Here is a 20,167-nt window from a genome sequence, read left to right on the forward strand (position 1 = left end):
CTACTTGGAAAAGTTCAGTTCCTGCACTTTTAGTCCAGCTGTTTAGACTTCTGGAGGACAGAGTACCTTTTGATTTGAAATTGTTTTGTACCTATCAACACCAAAGATCCTGTAAGTTTCTGTAAGGAATGATGAGGGGGAAATAAAAAGCAATGCTGTGTTAGAATAACCAGAGATGCTGTGTTGCACAATGACCTCCTAGGAAAGGGAGAGCTCCTTCAAAAAAAATGCTCAGACATGAGCAGAGGGTCCTGTCTGCAGAAGAAAATAAATGTTGCTGCGTACGTATGGTGAATTTTTCAGGGCTGTGACAAATGCTAAAATGCTTAGCCCTGTGCTTATTCATTCTCTATCAAAAAGCATTTGCTTAGATTGAAAATACTGTGATAGCCGGATTGTTTTAAAACCTATTGCTTGGATATAGCTTTTCCTTAATTTTTTTTTTTTTGTTAATCAGCCTTCTTATAGATGTAGTACAGGCTTGCTTAGAAACAAATTTGGAGAGTAGAAAAGGAGAAAGCAAGAAAGCAGGGCAATGGATGCAAGTGACACTGACACTTAAAATACTATTTAAATTTGTGATTTGGTTGTATTTCCAGGTATTGGCATCGATCACTAAATCCCAGAAAACTGGTGGAGGTGAAATTTTCACATTTGAGTAGAAACATGACTCTACAAAGAACAATGAAGCTCTACAGACTTCCTGATGTAAGCAGTATGACTTCTAAAGAATCCCCACAGTTATTGTGAGGCCCAAAATAACCTTCCATCTGTCTCTGACAGCACAGGCTTTTCTGTGTAAAGGCAGTGCATGCAGGACATTAAAAAAATAATCTCTGGTTGATGAAAAAGACCTTAAGAGCTGTACTAAACAGAAGAGACTATTGCTGGAAATCTGGATCTCTATGGAGAAAATACAAATTTTAACCTAAAATCCTTAAAGGAAAAAAAAAAAAACCCAGAAAGCTTGACTTCACAAACATATGGGATTGAGTTGAAGATGCATAAGACTATCCTCGGTATGTTTAATCTGATAAGAGATTACTGGAACAGAAAATCAACAGTTCATGTCGTAAAATTCTCAGAGAAGTCCATCAGCAACTTGGCTGAATATAGCTGTATTGTTGATTCCACTCTAATTCACATTTTTTTCTGTACTGTCAGAGAGTGTTGTTCTGCATTAAGCAGTCTCAGTAAAAGCCACTTCAGAATATTGTGCACTGTTACTTTGCATGGTCTAGTAAAAAGCAAGTATTCTGGCATAGCTAGGTTAGTAAAATTTTTTTTTCATATTTTCAGCTAATAGTTAAGCTTGCAAAAAGGCTTAGGGTGCATTTCCATGACAGGGCAAGTCACTGTAAATGCTGTGTACTGTTAAAAAATCTCATTGCTGTAATTAATAGCCTTTAGAATTTAGTCTGAACTTTATGGCTGAAAACAATTAGTTTGCTTGTAAAAGCTACCTTTTTTGAAGGGATTGCAGAGTATTCCTTACCTGTACCTTGTCAGTAAACCTCTATTTAAACAAACACTCTCTTTTGGTTAAAAACAATACTTTTTTCCTCACTCTAAGTATTTATAATGATTTCTCTGATTTTGGAGAATTGTGTCTGTTGCTATATTTGACTTGATGCTGCAGATTCTCTTAGTGCCCAGATAGCTGAGCAGTGGGCTGAGCAGCCCTTGGAATAAAGCACATGCCATGCCTTGGTCCGTACTCCTGCTGCTGTCGGAGATTCTTGTTTCCTGCTCCACCTGGTGCCACCTGTGCCTGCACATGCAGCTTCTCCCTTGTGTGCAGGGCAGGCAGCAGTTTGCAGAGCTTAAGAATTAATAACCAAATTAATTGGGTTTTAATCTTGGGCTGCTAAATATAGCTTCCATCAAATCTTGAAGGCATTTTTAGCAGTCTGAAGAGTGTAATATACAATTTCAAGTGTAGGTTTTGGTGGCAACTCTAGTAACATTGCTTATGGAAACAACTGAGGAAGTGATTAAAAGATAAGGATCTTGTAGTACCAAAGGTGTAACTACAGAGAATCATTAGAAATAGCAGTTGTATCTTGATCATTTTCCTTTATCATAAAACCAGTTTCAACAGAGAAGTGAATTATGGAAAATAACTAATATATCATTATCTCATCCATAAAATATAGCTAAGGCAAACATACACTGTAGATAGAAGTACAAATCGAAAATAAGTGCTTTTGAAATCAGCTTTTAAAACTAAGTGATGTAGGAGTCCATATACCTCAGAATTTTTGTTAGTTTTAGGTTGGATTTGGGAGCTTCTCAGTGGAAAATAAAGATTTAATCTTTGTTCTAATGTTTTCTCTTTAGGTCTTGTGCTTTGGGTTTATTTGGAGACCTTTTTTTTTGTTTTTTCCTGAGAAAGGGATTAAGTCCTCTTGAAGGTTTTTCTCCTCAGTTTCAGGCAGTTATAAACACTACTGTCAAACAAATTCGTCCGTGCAGTACATGCTATCATGTCCCTCTGCACCAAACACCATTTTTTGCATTTTAATCTCTTTTCTTAATGTCCTTGGAATATCATTGCCACTAGGAGCTCATCTCCCTTTAAGAGAATTAATCATTGCTAATCACTTGAACAGCCTAAATTAAAAATGTTTTCAGGTGTAATAAATACTGTAATTAATAAATATCACCCTCCCTAAAGGCTGTGCATGTACCTATAGATACAAAAAAATAAAAGTGGCTTTTTCCTAAGTATTTAATCTCTTGAGCAAGGAGTTTTCTGGAAGAAGTAAAATTTGTCAGTATTTAGTATTTAGACAGTAGTATGTTTGTCTCTGTTGTCTTTTCCTGCCTAGCTGAGATCCTGATGCTGGACAGTCGAATGATTACGTGCCCAGAGAAACAAATTTTAGCACAGTTCTGTACAGTTTCCCTCAGCTCTGGGATTGCAAATAGTCACTTACTGGTGGTGATTCTGAGCATTACTGGGGGGAAAAAGATCTTCCACCCCAGCTGCTTTTCCTCCATCCTTCCTGTATGTCAAGTGTACACCCTTCTGGAATGAGAGCATTTAAAAATACAGATGATGAGCTGTTGTGGAGTCAAACCTGCCTAGAAAAACAGGAAGACTGAAATGTAATGCACAGGCCAGAGCTGTGACAAAATGTGCCTTGATTTCTCATCTGGCTGCTGGCTCCCAGAGCGCGTGAATAAACATCTCCCCCAGAATAATGCCTTTTGGGCAAAGCATAATCAGCTACACTAATTTCAGGCTTCCAGTAATCAAGTCTCTACCTGGCTGCTCTTGCAATCGACTTTGCTATGATTAATGTGGTACGTGCCCAAGTATGTAGCTCACGCAGATGAGGCGGGATAAATGAGCACTGAAAACAGCAAGCATTAGCCTCCCCAAAAGGAATTATCCAGGAAGGCTGGCAAAAGATGGGAAGAAAACTTTAATCATTGCATAATTTAAACTTAAATTAAATTAAAACATTAATAATTGCATAATACTGCAAAGTAATTTTTTCCATTTCTGATGTTTAAAGTCAGAAAAATATTTGTTAAAATAGGTCTTTAATTACAGAGATCTGTAAGTTATGAGAATCTTTCTTGTTACCAGAATAGCAGTTGTGCCTGTATAGAAAGTTGTTAGCAAAGAGGTTTACAAGTGCTAAAAATAGGTAGAATCTTTTTTGTTAAATAATTTATAATTAAACTTAATCAGCTGACATTGATGTGTAGCTTGACTGTAATTTCCATAAGTTTGAATTGCATGTGTTCTTGTCTTGAGATAACTTCTGATATGCAAGTTTCTTTGTTTTGTTTCCGTCTCTGGGCCCCCAGGTAGTTTAGAAGAAGATAAATAGATTGACCTAAAAAAAATAAAAAATATGAACTGCACAAAATGTAGGCAGTTGGTGATGGTGTGTCTTTCTCTGGAGAAATGAAGCTGTTTCAATAATGAAATTAAAAGATTGAAGTGTCCCAGACTGTCCCAGTAATTAGAAGAGAGGGAATTCTGATTGAAAGCAGTTTGTAAAATAGCATAATGAATTAGGTGGCTGAGATAAAGTAGGCTAATAATGAATGCATTATAGCAAGTGGAGTGACTCTGCAACCTACTTTCAGCCTTTGCTGTGTGTGCAGTTTACCTTTTAACATCCTAACATTTCTTTTTCTTTTTTTTCACTAAGGCCACAAAGACTTCAGGTTTGAGACCAATGGAACAAAAAGATACTAAAGCAGTACAAGAATTAATCAATACTTACTTGAAACAGTTTCATCTTGCTCCTGTGATGGATGAAGAAGAGGTGGCCCACTGGTTCCTGCCTCGGGATCATATTATTGACACTTACGTGGTAGAGGTAAAATATGCACTAACGTATATTAATGCGAGTGAGTGTCACTCAGTAGTTCAGAGCACTCTGCACTCAGAGTGCCAGACAGTAATTCATATCAGCATCAAGATTTTGAAATGCAGGCAATATGAAATATGAAATACGTTATAGGTAGAATTTGATGCCATGAGTACAAGCTTTGTTCTTTGTATTACATTCTGTTAATTAAAAGGTGTTTGCCTGTGATAAACTCTAGTGCTCTTATAATAGAATATCCTAAAGAAGAATTCTGAAATATCAAAACATCACTATCTTGACAAGAACCCTACATATCTTAAGATCAACTTTTCCAGCTGCATTTGATTCTTTTTAACAGAGGTATGACATGATATTAAGCAGTGGTCTTCAAACTTCCTTTTCTAGAAAAATGGAAAAATGATACCATGACTGAGATAAGGATTTGGTTTGAATTGGCTATCATTCTCCCAGGTGTACACCTTTCTGTCATACATAATTACAAAATTCTGTTTAAAAAAACTAATTTTAGAGGCACCTGCTGGGGGAAATTATGTTTTTTGATGGTTTGCTTTTTTTTACACACTGGTAGAATGTGGGTTTTTTTCCAGTAAAAGAGTGTGTGTATGTATGTGTATGAATTTGCATATATATATATATATATATATATATATATATATATATATATATACACATACACATCTACCACCCTGCAGAGAGTTGGTCATAACGCCTCTCTCAAAATAAGGAATGCTGGAATAGATTAGCATTTGGATTAGAAATCTCCCAGACATGTTTGGAATAGGTGCCCTAAAGCTAGTGGAAAGATACACCCTTCTCTTTGAGTCCATACAAAATCAGTTGTAGACAGCATATTTAGACAGTGTATTACTTTGTTCACATGATAACATTATTTTAAAATGATCAGGACTAACATCCCTAAACCTTCTCCTCATAGAAAAGCCCTAGGTTGTGAAGCTCAGAGTTCCCACTCTGTAACCTGAATTTGTGCAGGAGCCTCAGCTGAATTAGGAAACCTAGAGCTGCTGGAGATGAGTGGTCCTGCCCATCAGTTTTTATTGTCCAAACTTAGCTTTCTGCTTTGTAGTAGGTCTAGTGCTCATTGGACTTTTCCATGGTCTAATTTATAGTCCCACCTTCTTTCTCCACTCCCTCTTCTCTCTGCCCTGCTCCGTGAGTTGGTTTTTGGCTTGCTTTGTGAGTTGAAGCCTACAGGAGAGTTCACAAGCACCAGGACTAGCATGAATGTGACATTAGCAGTGCCGTATTAACTAAACAGCACAGTCTTCACTTACTTGTTTTATGCTGTCTCTTGGACTAGTTTTTCATTATACAAAATTGTAGGTTTGTTAGTGCTTAAAATCTTTTAAGACCTCTGTGACCTGGAGAAGCTACTGTCAGACTTCTAAGTGATCTTTGTAATGTGCAGATCTAAGACCTTAAAATACTCTGTATAATTTATGAGTTAATATTTTCATTATCCTTACTGAATTTAGTGAGTGACTCAATAACTTTTCTGTTCCTTGTAGTTAGTATTACTCTACTACAGAATCTGTACCTGCTCTAAGAAAAAGCTTTTTTGCATGTGGTATGTTCAACTGTTTTACATTTTACTGTAGAAGTACTATTAATTTAAGGAGCCATGTGAGGTCCTTCATTGAACTCTAATTAGTGGTTACTAGTCATTGAAAAGTAAAGCAAACAAGCAAGAAGAAGTGTTTGTGTGTCTCCTTTACCTTATTTTCTTGGAGATACTCTGGGGAGTTTTTATTAATATGCTGTGTATACCAGCACACTATTTTTTTCTCTGGTTTTAGAAAGATGATGAAAATATTCTTTGATGTGAATGTCATCAGGTTTTTAAAATATCCATGATATTTTAAGAATATTTTATTTAAAATTATTTCAGTCGGAAAAAAACTTCTATACTTTCAGTGGAAGTGTACTTTGTTAGCTTTGTCTGTAGAAAACTACTGCTTTGACAATTGTTTGTCAAAATGTTAGTGGTGTAATAGACTAGAAAAATCTAAATGTTTCCTCTTAGCTAAGACTAGCTGCTATACCATAGTACTTACAGTACACAAACCTTGCTGCATTTATTGCTCTCTGTAGGACTGTCACATTAGCCTAACCAGTAACTGATTACTTATTAATGGACTTTTTTGTTTTGGTTTGGTTTTTTATAGGGTTCAAATGGTATTTTAACAGACTTCCTCAGTTTCTACACGTTACCTTCAACAGTGATGCATCATCCTGTTCATAAAAGCCTCAAAGCTGCCTATTCCTTTTACAATATTCATACAGAGACTCCCCTGTTGGACTTAATGAATGATGCACTCATTATAGCTAAATTGGTAAGTTGTAGGTTGAGTTTTTTCTGCTTCATTCACAAAAGTGTTAGGAATAGTGGCAAGATAAGAACTGGAATTCTTATCTTAAACTGAATTTATCCATGCCTGTGCATTTACAGCACAGAGTGCAATTGATGAGACATATAAAATACATATATAAAAATATAAAGCAGTATGCTTGTTTCTCCTTTTTACCTTGAGTGATGCTGGGGAATGACAAATGCATAAAGTATTTGCAATAGCTTGAGCTGTGGATACACCAAGAGCACACTGATGACCATAGTCACTATGTATCAGAAGAATGAAAAGTATCACTAAAATAATTTCCCTTGGAGATGAATTAATAAGTGCTATGAAATACATTTGGCTTTTTAAAGTTATTTTTTTATTCCTAAAAAAATGTAGAAATTTATTTATGTGAGCTTTATCATTTTATCATTGCTCTGTGTAAAGCTCTGTAGATGATGTCATGGTGTAGCTTTTAAGCATACCCTTAGGAATGGAATTATACTGATAGGTGTTTGGTTGAATGGAAGGGAAAAGACTATAGATGAAGTTCTTAAACAGAAGAATTTTGAGAGTTTAGTACTGTCTAATGAAAAGCTATCTCTCAGCTCTTAGTGACTGTGGTTTTATGGGAGTGCAGTGCTAACACCAATGGCACATGCCAGTGCTCTGAATGAATTTGCAAAGACCTGTTTGCCCTGGGTGGTTCAAAGCACCTTAGAGGCTTCCTGTGGTCCATAGCACCCACTCTGCCACCATTCCCAGCAGGCTGCAGGCACAGGCATGTTTTCTGCTCCTCCTTCCCCCACTGCTGGTGGTGTTACAGCCTCCTGGGGAAGCTCAGGCAGGCCATGCTTGGAGCTGCCTGCACCTGCCACAGGGGTTTCTCTGCTGGTTCTGGATGAAGCCAGTGATGGTCTGAAAAGGCTGTATCTGTTCAGACTTCTGGCTGCATGAAAGCAGCCACACAATCTTCAGCCTGTCTGTCCCAGCCATGTTCATGCAGCACTGCAGCTGAGCTGCCATCTGTGATGGGAACTGCTTGCTGAGGCTTGTTCATCTAGAAGCAGTTCAGTAACTATTTGTCAGGGAAGATTCTTGGATATATGGAAAGGAAATATGGTTGTTCAGGCTCCAGAATGATCCAAAAGGAAGTTCAGAGACAGACTTTGAGAAGCCAGTATATTTTTCAGGAATGGCTAAAAATACTGGTAATTATTCTTAAAAGTTAAGGTGGAAAAAGGTTGGTGTTGGTTAGAAGTGTGGCACAGGGAGCTGTGTGTCTGGCCATTCTCTAGGCTGTGTGTGTCTGGCCATTCTCTAGGCTGTGGGTGGGACAGGTGAGGAGGCAGTTCCATGGTCTGACCCCAAGGCTTTGCACCTTGGCCTGCATACATTTCTCTCTCAATGTGACATGCAGCTTTTTCCTTTTGAGTGGATCATCCCATATCCCTTGCAATACTGGGATTTAGATACCTATGGATTTCTTAAGTACCTGCTGGGCCTGTAATGCATCATTAGTTGCCTAATTATAGTTGCAGATCAGGCAGTTGAGTTTTATATGAGGAGAGGTAAGGCAACAGAAGAGAGATGATAATGCAATCCTATTCACAGCCTTTGTTTACAAACATACTGAGTCTGGCTGGGATGGAGTTAACTTTGTTCCTTGCAGCCCATATGGTGCTGCACTTTGTTACTGAAGCAGGGCTGATAATGCAGCAGTGTTTTGGTTGTTACTGAACAGTGCTTGCACAGCTTCAAGGCTTTCTCTTTCCCCAGCAGTGAGGAGGCTGAGGGTAGACAAGAAGTTGGGAGGGAACATACCCAGGACAGGTGACCCCAGCTGACCAAGGAGATGTTTCACACCATGTGATATTCTGCTCGACAGTAAAGGCTGAAGGAAAGGAGGAGGAAGGGAGGATGCTTCTAGTGGTAGCATTTATGTTCCCTAACAATCATTATGCATACTGAGATCTTGCTTCCCAGGAAGTCATTTGACATCTGTCTGGCAGTGGGAAGTAGTGAATGTATTCTTATATTTGCTTCCCTTGTACCTTCAGCTTTTGCTTTCTCTATTAAACTGTCATTATTTCAATTCACAAAACATGTTGCCTTCCTTCTATTTTCTCCCCATCCTGTGGGAGAGGAGTAAACAAAGGCTGTGTGGGTATTTGGCTCTTGTCTGGGGACAGACCACCACAGTCTCCTTTCCGTACTTTGTCTCCAAAGCCTGGGTTTTGGAGGTACAAATCAGCTCAGCAAATTGCTTTAACGGTTTGCATGCCAGCTAATGTTTATTTTTATCTTCATATCACACTATATAAAATTAATTTAGAATTAGTTTGGCAGTTACAGGACAAAACACCTGATCTTCAAAGTAAAACCTGAAATTTGGAGTTATTAACTTAGGTTCTGTGTATTCTGCTTGGAGAGAGAGTGAGATTTTGCATCAGCATAATCCCTCTAAAACCCTGCATATTTTATTGCTGAAGTTGACACAAAGTTTCTAGATCTAGAACACAGGGGAGAAATTCTCTTGTGAGTCTGCTTAAGTGGTGTGTCAGAGCTGTGGAGAAAGTACCTTTAAACAGAAACCTTTTTATCCCTCTCAGAAGATACTAACCTGAAACTAATCTGCTGATACTTAGATACTGAATTAAAACTACATCTGTAGATGTGCTTGTATCTAGAGTGTGTCTCTATTCTTCTCCACTTCCTGCCTTCTGAGATTGCTCTTACTGTTACTTACTAACTTGGAATGTTTCAAAATTAACTTTCAATGCCAAATGTCAAATTCTGTCACCTCATTTGTCTTATCTCTGCGTGTTTTTCACAGCACATTTAACTTAGCATGGAGTCATCTGCACAGAATGATCTTTGTGTAAGGTAGCAGGAAGCCTTACTAAACTCACTGTCTGTGCTTTTCAACTTTCTTTTAAATAGTCCTGATGAAGAGCTTAAGTGCTCTTTTTCTTCAAACCCCCTTTTTCCTAATTTTTTCACTGGGTAAAGAATGTTCCTTACCCCATCTTCTTGTGCTTAAGTAATTGAGCATTATTGTTTTGTACCTTTTGTCTTAAAAATGTATCACGTCCTGCTGGTGCTGTACCTTTGTGCTATTAAGACTCCAGTAGCTTAGGTCAGACTCCCTTGCAGTTAATTGCAAATAAATTGCAAATAAATGGATTTTATATCCACACCCCTGAGCGAATTCAGCTCTTCATACATGATGATTATTGCTGCAATGGCTTACCAGACCTGGCATTTAGGTTGCTTGTTAAGAGTTCCCAGTGAGGAGAAAGGATTTGAGTATGTGTTGATGGAGAAAAAAACTCTTGAGACTGATTTTGCCATGTGACTCTTCTGAGACAAAAAATGTCTCTTTGTGGTGAATTTGGGACGTTTATGAAAAGAGGAGCTGGTAGAGGGTGCATAAGTAAGGGAGGGAGAATCACATGAAAGATTTGAGTTCTAAAGAGAATGGCATTTCAGAAAAGGACTAAATCACAAAAATATGTTTATCATTAATAGAATGATAAATTGCTGAAAAACATAGTTAACTGTATTTATGCAGCTTCAACTGCATAGGCCATATGTATGTGACTGTAAAAAATACATGTCTGTAAGGATAACATAATGGGAAATGCTTTAGGGACTCTTTGGACATTAGGCCCTTAAAATGGCTTTAAAATTCATACCCTTTTGGAGCTAATCTTCAAGCACAGTTGTGCATTATACTTTCATTTTTATTGAGAAAATGTCTTCGTGTGTGTATCTAATTAAAAGGCAGGATTTATTCCATTGTATTTTTTCCTTTTAATTAGCCTAAGTCTTGGATACCGTATGCCAGTCTGTAAAGTATCATTTGTGTGTCATTTGAAAATTTCAAAAGTAAAATTTTAAAAATGTTTTGCTGTTGCCAGAAAGGATTTGATGTGTTCAATGCACTAGACTTAATGGAAAACAAGACATTCCTGGAAAAACTCAAGTTTGGGATTGGAGATGGAAATTTGCAGTATTACTTGTACAACTGGAGATGTCCAGGCATGGAGTCTGAAAAGGTAAGGGAGAAAAATGAGTTCCTGAATTCTGTTATATGTAATGGTACATTAATTTACACTGGCCAACAATGGGCAGAAGTTTTAAAAATAATGTAATTGGCCCTGTTTATGATCCATAATTGAGATGCAGAAGACTGTTGATGTTTAGGTTTTCTGCCATACTTGAACTAAAATACTATATTTTTCTTCTTCCTTTAGGTTGGTCTTGTATTACAATGAGAACGCTTATGTTTCTAGAACTCTTGAGGTCATCGTTTGAGTTAATTTGATCTCCATAACTCTTGAAATGGTATTGTTCAAGAGGAGTAAAAGCACAACGTCAGTGATACTGAAATAGTCCATTAAAGCTGATCAACGAAGACATCCACATGTGACCAAATTTATGCATTTCCAGATAGATCAGACGGTTCATGAAACTCTTCTATTGTCCATGAAAAGAATAAAAAGCACATTCATTTAAGTTTCAAAGCTTAGCTTGCACCTGGATAAGAAGAAGGTATTTTTTCCATTCTGTAGAAAAGACTGTTTTGTATAAACTGAACTTCAGTGGTGGATTAGGGTACAAAAATATTTGCTATTATGTGGATGAACTGCTGCATTTCTATTTATTAAGTGGTGATGTATGTATGTCAGTGTAACAGAATGAAGGATACAAACTGGAGTATCTTTGCTTATTTACTGAACATGGATATCATTTGGGGGAAAATCATGAAGTATGATTCCTTTTGTAGCTATATGAAAGTCCTGGATGTTTTTGTAACTGGAGCAGTATGACAGTGTACTGGTTTAACTAGTGCATTTGTTTCTCCATAAGCAACGCTGCCAAATCAATAAAAAATACAGATTTGTACTTTGATCTTCAATAGATCAGTGGATTGATTTAACAGTATCGCACTGTTCAGTGCAGGTGTTATCTATGTTGCCAGAATGATAATACATTACTGTACTTAATTTACAGTTGTGGCACAATACCTTAGTTTTTCCTCAGTAGAATAACATCAGCCTGTGTGTAAAACTAAGAATTTTAGTAGTGCTATCAGGATATTTATAGTTTGAATGTCTTCAACGCTTCTGCGAAATTGCACATATTCCTTTGTCTACTCTGATTTCCTATGAAGTCTGTAATTCTAATGAAAAGTACCTTGTGTAAATATGTATTCATAAATTGTTCCTGGTAGTGTTTTTATCCTGACTTTGGAACAAGAAGTTTTGCTATATATGTGGCTGGTAAGCAGAAGAGAAATGCTCTGCCCTCAGTCCTTGGAAGTCTCTGTACTGCACTTCCTGAAATTTAGAAGGGCTGATCTTTGTTGTTGGGTGGAGCTGTTTTAATTCCCTCATGAATGCTCGGCAATGGGAGTGGCTTCTGAAGCACTTTATATGCATTCCAGCATAGTGTCATAGCTAGAGATGATAGCAGTTCTTTCAGCTCATGGATGCTGCAGAAGCGTGAGCACTGAGAAAATCTGTGTTAAGAAACTGTTCTAGCTGAAAGTGCCAAATTGTGGTAGTGAAGCCTCTGTGCTGTGAGCATCTTTTGAATGTGACTTGAATATCTCATGAAATGCAAATGTCTAACTTTCCTTTTAAACATGCCTGTAATTCTGACAGCAGATTTTGCTGAAAGTTTAATTCTGTACATGAAGATAAATTTGTCTGTTCTTCATAACTGTTAGCCCTACCCACTACCTTGTAGCAGTGGGGTTTTTCTTTCTTCCCGCTCCTTTTCCACTGTGTGAATGGTTTGTGGTTTGGTTTCTTTTTCTTGTTGAATTGTGGTGAGAGGATTCTGCCCTAGAAACAGTGATAAATACTTTCCCTTACTGCATTATAGCTGATTAAAGCATTCAACCTCCTTCAAACAAAGGAAGGGACTGAACGTGGTTTGTTTGACCCCTGGTTGTGCACCAGCTCAGGACCTCATGAATCTAAAAGGACTTCACAGGAAATCTCATGGTGCAGTTGGGCTTTACATCTCTGGCCACTCTTGATACCTCCCTTCTAGTAGCAGTCAAAATAGGTGGTGCAGAGACAGTTTGGACTCTGTGTGAGGCCTGAGCAGAAATAAGTGCCTGAAAATGTAATTGATGGTAGTGATACCTGAAGTAACAAGAAAGATTTAATCTTGACCCCATCAAAGACTTAAGTTTTTAACTCCTAGAAGAAAAGATGGTGCCTCCTTGGCAGGAATTTTCATGGAGTGCTCTGGGATGAGTTTCACCAAGGAGCTCATTGTGATCTGCTTCAGCTCTTAAAGGCAGAGCCTCAGCAGTCCTCACTCAGGGCTGCCTGAGGTGAGGTGGGACAGCAGGGCATAGCTCTCCTCGTGGCTAAGATACTTCCTTGCTGAGACAGCCCAGGTGATCACAGCCCAGGGGAAGGATATGTTCATGTTCTCTGCCTTCCTTCCCCTCAAAAAATTGTGAGTGGAAGAAAGGTTAGGCAGGTGGATTTCTTTTCTCCTCTGAAATCAGAAGGCAGATCCTCCCAAGTATTGTCCTTTGTAAAACTGAGGCCATGACAGGACCAAGTATGTCCAGGTAGAAGACAGACTTGAATGTGGGTTTCGTGGAGCCTGGCTCTTGTCTAAATCTTCAGGTTAGGGCACGTGAAGGAAGGAGCGTGGCCAGTCTTGCCTTCTTCTAATAAAGTAGTGCCATTTGCTTCTGAATTCAGGGGATAAACTTCTGTCTTGTCTGGCTCCATCGGCATGTTTACTAGGGGCCTGGAGGGCAGAGGCATGCTCCTGTAGAAGCTGTGCAGCACTGTAGCTGAGAGAAAATTTATCAGCCAGAGCATGAGGGAAGCAGGCATCTAAGCCTGAGTGTTGGGGCAGCTCTTGAAGAGTTCTGTTCATGGACGTGTGTGTTAAGCACGGCCTCTTCTGCCTCTGCTGTGTGCTCTTCACTTGTAGTGTTTTGCTGAAGTATCACAGCATCAAGAGAACTTGAATCTTGAAGGTGTCCCGGCTTGCACCCCCATAATAAGACTCCAGAGGTGAAAATTGTGGCAACTCCCTCTGACTTCCTAAGCAGGTACTAAACAAAAGGTGAATATCTGTGTGATCTGTGTGGGGCCACTGTCAGGAGCTCAGTAGGAGAGCCTTCTCTTGTTTCCAAGGTTGAACCTTGTGTGCATTAGTCCTGCTATTAAGGTAAGACTCCTGAGAACCTAATAGGTGTTTGCAAAGGATTGCAAATGTAAAGCTTGCTCTATCACCTTTCCCACCTGGCTTTTTAGACTTCTGTTATTTCTTTCCCAAAGTAACTTCCTATCTGCAGTGGGAACCCAAATCCCTGAAGACAGAGATAGACGTGGGCAGGCAGTGAAGTGCTTGAAAGATGATTGCTGTGCTTGTGTTTTTTACCAAAGCTAATCCTTATGCTCTGTCTAAAAGCTACGACTCTTATGCTATGGTTAGCCAGCCTGGGAATGAAACACACTAGTTGCTAGCATGCCTTCCAAGTTTTATGCACTCAGAAATCCAGAAAAAATGCCATGTATAAAGGACTATGAAGCAAGGCAAAGAAATTTCACCTCTTCTTGCACTCTCAGACATGGACAAAAATTGTAGCATTAAATGCTGTATTTAAACTTGAAGGAGCATCATGACTACACAATCACTGCTCATTGCTACTGCCTGCCTTCATAGTTGCTATCATGAACTAAAGTAATCTCTATTAAATAAATTCAAAATACAGATGAGCTACTGGATGGCAGTAGAAGTCTGGATTAATAAATCTCTGAACAATACATGTAAACTATATCTTTCAAGGAACAACAAAAATTACTCAGTTAAGGTATTTATGCTTTCTTCTACAAGTAAATTCCTAGGCTGTTGATTGCCTGAATTGCAGTGCTATTTCCTTTCCTTCCTACAACCCAACTCCCTCATTAGGAAATTGTTCATAGTCCCCAATAAAATTAAAGGAAACTCAGAAATTACATTTTCAGTCTTGTAGCAGTAACAGTTCTCATCTACTTTATATAAAAGAGTACATGGCTTATGTCAATTTCCTGGGAAATAATTTTAGATTTCATTTAGACATCTAATGGGAGTTTAGGTTTACATTTTCTCACAGGATATGTGTTAATAGTTTGCAAATGGAAGTTGTTTGTTTTTTTTTAATACCGCAGCAGTACTAATTTGGTTTTGTATTTGGAAACAGCTTTTCCTTCAGCATATCTTGCACCAGGTATCAGGTGGAACCCAAGTCTGCATACATTTGAGACCAAAACCAAGTTGTTCAGCAGAGCAAACTATAATAAGAGTTCAGAAGGGAAGTCTGCCTGTGCTATTTACTTGAACCCAGCTTTAAGAGACTTATACTGGCATGGACCTTTGTTTAAATAAACTTTCACTTTTGGTATTTATTTGTTTGAGTAATTATACTTATATTTCTTTTGCTTAAAGCATGTTCATCTGTGTAAAAAGACAAAGTTCATTTAATGCTTTGTATTCATTCCAAAGAAGTATAAATTATGTCTTAAAATTACTTTGGCATGTTCATTACCGGCTTTAACTCTGATCTCCAGCTGCAAATGAAAATACTTACCCCCAGTAAAAACTAACACTCAAGTCTGAGGAATATTTTTTATTAAAGCAGAAAGTACCTCAAGTGCAACATCAAGTTCACCTTGTATTCAAGACTTTTACACTGTAAAGCCTAGAAGAACTGTTAGAACTGTACTCCATCCTGCATTTAAAAATCTGTTTAATAGAAAGAACCAAACTCAGTTATGCTGAAAAAGCCTTTTTCTTTTTGCGAGGTGGTTTCTTTATCTTATTGGGATTTGGGACAAGTTTCTTGATTTTCAAAGGCTGCAAAATTACATTTGAAAGATCAGGCCAATTGCTTTCTGTATGCTTCCGCTTCTGACTTGCGAGCTTATCCTCCAGCACCTCTGCAAGCTCTTCGGGTTCCAGATTGTCTGAAGAATCTGTATCTGCATAAGCCATGGGTTCTTCAGTTCTGTACTGAAACCACGGCACTTCCAAAGCCGGTATCTTTGGAATTATTGCTGCTATTGCTTCAGTGAATTTGTCAGAGTGCTTTTTGAAGCCGAGTGCTAAAATGGACGTCAGGCCAAGAAGGGGCGCGACGGTCTCGCTGAGCCGTGGCACCTGCCCTGCCGGCGTGGCGCGGCTCGCGCTCAGCTCGATCAGGTGCGACGTGATCATGGCAGGTTTGGCAGACTTGCACACCAGCAAGAGAAGAAGTTCATTTTTTTCCAATGCTTTTGTAACTTCATTAACTCCAATGGCAAGCTGTCTTCTGATACTTATGTCAGTCCATCCTGGTTTTTGTTGGTGGCTTTCTGCTTCCTCTTTAGGGAAATCATTGGTGCCAGCATCACACTTTCTTTCTGTTTGTTTTTTTGTAAGGGAACGTTTTTTCTTTCTTGGACTCTCAATCTTTTTAAGTCCAATGTGTTTAATCCTTTCTTCTAAGGTCTCTAGTATAAAATGCATATCTTCTCCATCTATGGTTTTCCACTGGAAAACAAAGGGGTTATCTAGACATGTTTTTACAGTGGTTTTCTTTGCTTTCCGAAGTGTTGCTGTCCCTTGCTGAATTACAGACATCCTGAGGTCGTTCTGTGTTTTGTCACCCTGGGAAGAAAGAGCAAAACATTAGTTCAAATACTGTACAGTCTGCTGTGGACATCGTTACCAGAAGCTTCTTCTGGGAATGCAGAAGAGAAACCCTGCATGTCAGTGATACATCTATCAACCTCACACGTCTTCCACAGGGCAGATGTGGAGCTGGGTTTTTTTTTTTTAAGAAATAAAAGAAGCTGGACTGGACAGTATGGCAACAGCAGTGACAAAAGACCCTTCTAAAGCTGAACAAAATCAGCTGGAGGTATTACAGATGTAAAAAAACCACAAGCCCAACCAAACAACAGCCCATCCCCAGAATCACAGGTTGAGGGACCACTCCATTTTCACTGTTGCACAGCTGCATTGCCCTCCGTGACATGGGAGGGGAAAAAAAAGCAAAAACTCAATCACAAGATGAAACAAGTTCCTGAATTTATTTAGGAATTTTATAAATCTGTTTTTTCAGCCTTTAGTCCATGCCTTTGTGTTTTTCTGTATTTGGAAGATATGATAAAACCTTGCACACTCTTTAACAGTTTATGTTTTCAGGGAAGGAAGGCAATCCCCTACATGCCTCCAAAAGTTCAGAAGGGGTCTTTTGTTCACCTGGACGATGCCTTCAAGGGTGAGAAGAACTGAACAGGAGCAGAGAAAGTGTAATTGCTCTTGCTCTGATTGATCTAGTCCAGAGTGAAGACATGAGGTCAAGCCTGATGACAGTCCCTGGTAAATTGCAAAGCCCCCATGCTCCTGCTTGGGAACTATACCATCTTCACTGTTACACAGGCAAGCTCTCAGAAGAAGCACAGCTCAGGTTTCTAATCAGGGGAACCATGACATGACTCCCTCCTAGGTTTCCTAGTTACCCAGGCAGGCATACAGATTGCATTTACGTACAGCTCATGAACACCTAAAAGCTGCCACCCAAAAGATACCATTTAGTCATACCAGTTCTCTGTGTACTGGTAGTGAGCTACCTTGATATAAAAAGACAAATACCATCTTCACCCAAGTGTACTGCCATCAAGCAACATCTATCTGGATAGATTTTCACTCAGTTAAGCTCTAGTCTGGAGGACAGCAGGAGAAAGATGCACATGGTATGACTGAAAAGGTCAGGAGTTGGATTTGATGATCCTTGTGAATTCTGTCCAACTCAGGATGGTCTATGATTCCACCTTGAACAGAGTTGTATCAGTGCAATGTGAACTGTTACCCAAAATGAAAGTTAAAACCACTGAAGGCATTTTCAGAGAACAGTAAAACTGAGAATTCCAAAATACAAAAAAAACACCGGGGCACTCTTCAGTACTGTCAGAATAATCTATGGAATACTCTGGGCCACATCAGCAATGGCCCATCCAATCCAGTTATCTGCTGCAACAGTGGAAACTGGAGAAACCACCTGGGGAGGACAGGGCTGGCATTCCCCTCAGCTCCCAAGCACCCAGAATGGTTCCATCTGGGATGTAAGAATAAAGGTGTGCCGACTTAACCTATTAGTCCTTCATGGAGCTATCATTCGTGCAGTTATCTAATCCCTTATGCTTACCATCACAGTAGCAACAACCAAAAAGTGAACACAACTGAAAAATGGAAATGACCACAAGAATTCTTACGTGTGACTCTGTTAGAATGGCAGCTCGTGATTGTCTTTAAAAAAATGAGTTCTGGGTTATGACTTTTAAAAGCTTTCAATCAGGGATGCTCTGATGACCTTGGACAAGCAAAATCAGCAACAGACGTACAAGAAAAAAAACATGGGACATGTTCACAGTTCAAAGATGACATTTTTCTTTTCAAAATGGACACTCCTGAGGAAAACAAGCGTGCAGGGAAAAGGAAACAGAGCAACGAGTGAACGAACGAACACAGCTCCTCCACCTGGCACCACGGTGGCGATCCCCTCGCTTCCGGCGGAAGGGAGATGGAGAAACGCCGCCCTCGTCCACCTCCGCCAGGAACCTCCCCAGCCGCTTCCGCTGCGGAGCGCCCCGTGGGCTCCTCCAGCTCCCGGCAACGGGGGAACGCGGGCTAAGCACGGCCCCAGCACAGCGCACTGCGGCCGCCCGGGTCCCTGTGGGGTGGGGGCTCCGCCGAGACCGCAGCACCCTCTCCCCGGATCGCAGCATCGCGGGCCGCCGCCCTCACCCGCCAAGCACTACGGGCCCGGGCCCAGGGAGCGGAGCGGCCTCCGGCTGCCCGACGGCGGGGCTCCGGCTGCCCGACCACAGGGCCCTGCCGCAGCTGCCCCGCACCCGCCGGCGCAAAGCCAGCCCTACCTCAGCCGTCCCGCGCTCCAGGAACACGCCTCGGGATGCAACCCAGCCCCGCTCTGCCCCCGGTCTGGCCCGGCCCCGCTCCGCCCCCGGCCGCGGCGGGGCGGTGATCAAGCCTAGCAGGGGCGGTGCGGGCCCTGTTCGGGCGGGTCCCGCTGTGGCGGCTCGGCGGGCGGTGCCCGCGCTGCGCTCAAGGCCGCATGGCGAAGCGGCCGTGGCGTTAATGCAAAGAGCCATGAAGCGCTGGTGCTGGGGGCCCGCCCTTGGCGGGTCTCACCGTAGGCTCACTCCTGGCGTTCGCAGGGCTCGCGCGCTCCCGAAGCTTGGCGCATAGGCGGTGGCAGAGGCCTGTCAGCTAACCCAGTCAGGGCCAGGTCGCCAGGTGCTTCATAGGGACTTCACAGCCACGGGGGAGGCCCTCGCTGCAGTGCAGTATGCGCCGTGCTGTGCACGGACATTGTGTGCTGTGAGCAAGGTGACAGTAAGGAGTGGTTCCATTCAGTGTTTGCAGCAATGTGCCCTCAGCCTGTAACAAATCTTCACAAGTGTGTTCATTTTCCACATTCCCCGTAGTGCACAGCATGGTTAAGCACAGCTTCTTGATCCTGAAAGAGCAGAGCTTCTTTGCTAGGGCACCGGTGCTTCAGAAATTTTTCAATTTTTTTAATCTTCTATTTACTTATATTTACTTGGATTGTTTCCTTGTTAATTCGTGACTTAATTTAACCTGGACTTGTTTCCCCTTAAATTACTTTTTTGGTATGGTTTTATGGAAGCTAGCGGGTTAAAAAAATGCAGAAGTACCTACCATAGATCAAACTGTGTTTAGGGAATGATGTACATAAATGTATAGAGGTATGAATATAAATAATTCATTGATACAAGAGGGAATGATTTTTTTTTCAGTGATTACACTTGTAGGGTAGTTTATCAATTAATTTAATATTCTTTTTATTCTGTGCTTAGTAGAACAAATTAAAAACCAGCATTCACAGTGTATTTTGTGTGTGTAGCCCTTGTGTGAGGTATCCTTGGGACGACCCACATGTTTTTCAGAGCTGCAGCTGAAAGGTGCGAGGTCCCAGGTTGGCTGGACATGAGCATGAGCAGGGACTGCGGCAGAAGGAACAGTTCCAATAACTGGACTGGTTGCAGTTCAATCGCTCAAGAAATTCCTTTGTCAAACAAATGGCTTGAGAGTCTTGCTGTATCACTGCTCTCAGCCTGGTGGCCTAATCCTCAGTGGTATGGCTGGAGCTCAGGCTTTCAGCGGAAACCACGGGGGGCTTAGTGCTCCCCGCCCCCAGCGCCCCTTCCCGGCGCTGTCGCCGCTCAGCGGTCCCGGCGGGTGCGAGTTCCTGTGTGCTGCCGGCCGGCTCCGCTGCCCAGCTGAGCTCCCGGGGACCATCCCAGCGCCACCGGAGCCACTGGCAGACGCGCCGCGTCCCCGCCGGAGAAGGAGCGAGGCCGTTCCCTGCGCATCCCCGCAGCATCATGACTCTTCAGGTAGGCG

At 40.8% G+C, this 20,167-nt stretch overlaps 2 protein-coding genes across 3 annotated transcripts in view; one reads left to right on the forward strand and one right to left on the reverse strand.

Annotated features, from left to right (window-relative positions):
* NMT2 (N-myristoyltransferase 2) overlaps positions 1-15,266 on the forward strand; it is a 35,144-nt gene extending 19,878 nt beyond the window's left edge. The window contains exons 8-12 of the mRNA XM_041487710.1: positions 600-708; positions 4,173-4,343; positions 6,539-6,706; positions 10,633-10,770; positions 10,969-15,266. Coding sequence (XP_041343644.1) covers positions 600-708; positions 4,173-4,343; positions 6,539-6,706; positions 10,633-10,770; positions 10,969-10,989 — 607 coding nt within the window. The 3' untranslated portion in view covers positions 10,990-15,266. The remainder of the gene's footprint in view (positions 1-599; positions 709-4,172; positions 4,344-6,538; positions 6,707-10,632; positions 10,771-10,968) is intronic.
* Positions 15,267-15,350: 84 nt separating this feature from the next.
* RPP38 (ribonuclease P/MRP subunit p38) lies at positions 15,351-19,900 on the reverse strand. Of its 2 annotated transcripts, none has more exons than XM_041487722.1 (2): positions 18,658-19,900; positions 15,351-16,384 (listed from the first exon to the last, which is right to left on the reverse strand). In XM_041487722.1, the coding sequence occupies exons 1-2, from the start codon at positions 18,889-18,891 to the stop codon at positions 15,509-15,511; spliced, it is 1,110 nt and encodes a 369-aa protein (XP_041343656.1). In that variant the 5' UTR covers positions 18,892-19,900; the 3' UTR covers positions 15,351-15,508. The 2 variants fall into 2 exon arrangements, with proteins under 2 accessions (XP_041343656.1, XP_041343664.1); XM_041487730.1 differs by lacking the exon at positions 18,658-19,900 and adding an exon at positions 18,260-18,651.
* Positions 19,901-20,167: the final 267 nt, after the last annotated feature.

This window comes from Pyrgilauda ruficollis, unplaced genomic scaffold (assembly GCF_017590135.1).
Source record: "Pyrgilauda ruficollis isolate IOZ18807 unplaced genomic scaffold, ASM1759013v1 scaffold12, whole genome shotgun sequence".
In the NCBI taxonomy this organism is placed as follows: Eukaryota; Metazoa; Chordata; class Aves; order Passeriformes; family Passeridae; genus Pyrgilauda; species Pyrgilauda ruficollis.

Excerpts from the sequence above, each read along its gene's own strand:
- RPP38 (XM_041487722.1), bottom strand. The coding sequence starts at position 18,891 with ATGGCTCTTTGCATTAACGCCACGGCCGCTTCGCCATGCGGCCTTGAG. Across the intron at positions 16,385-18,657 it reads TGGAGCGCGGGACGGCTGAG|GGTGACAAAACACAGAACGA; the intron begins GTAGGGCTGGCT and ends CTTTCTTCCCAG.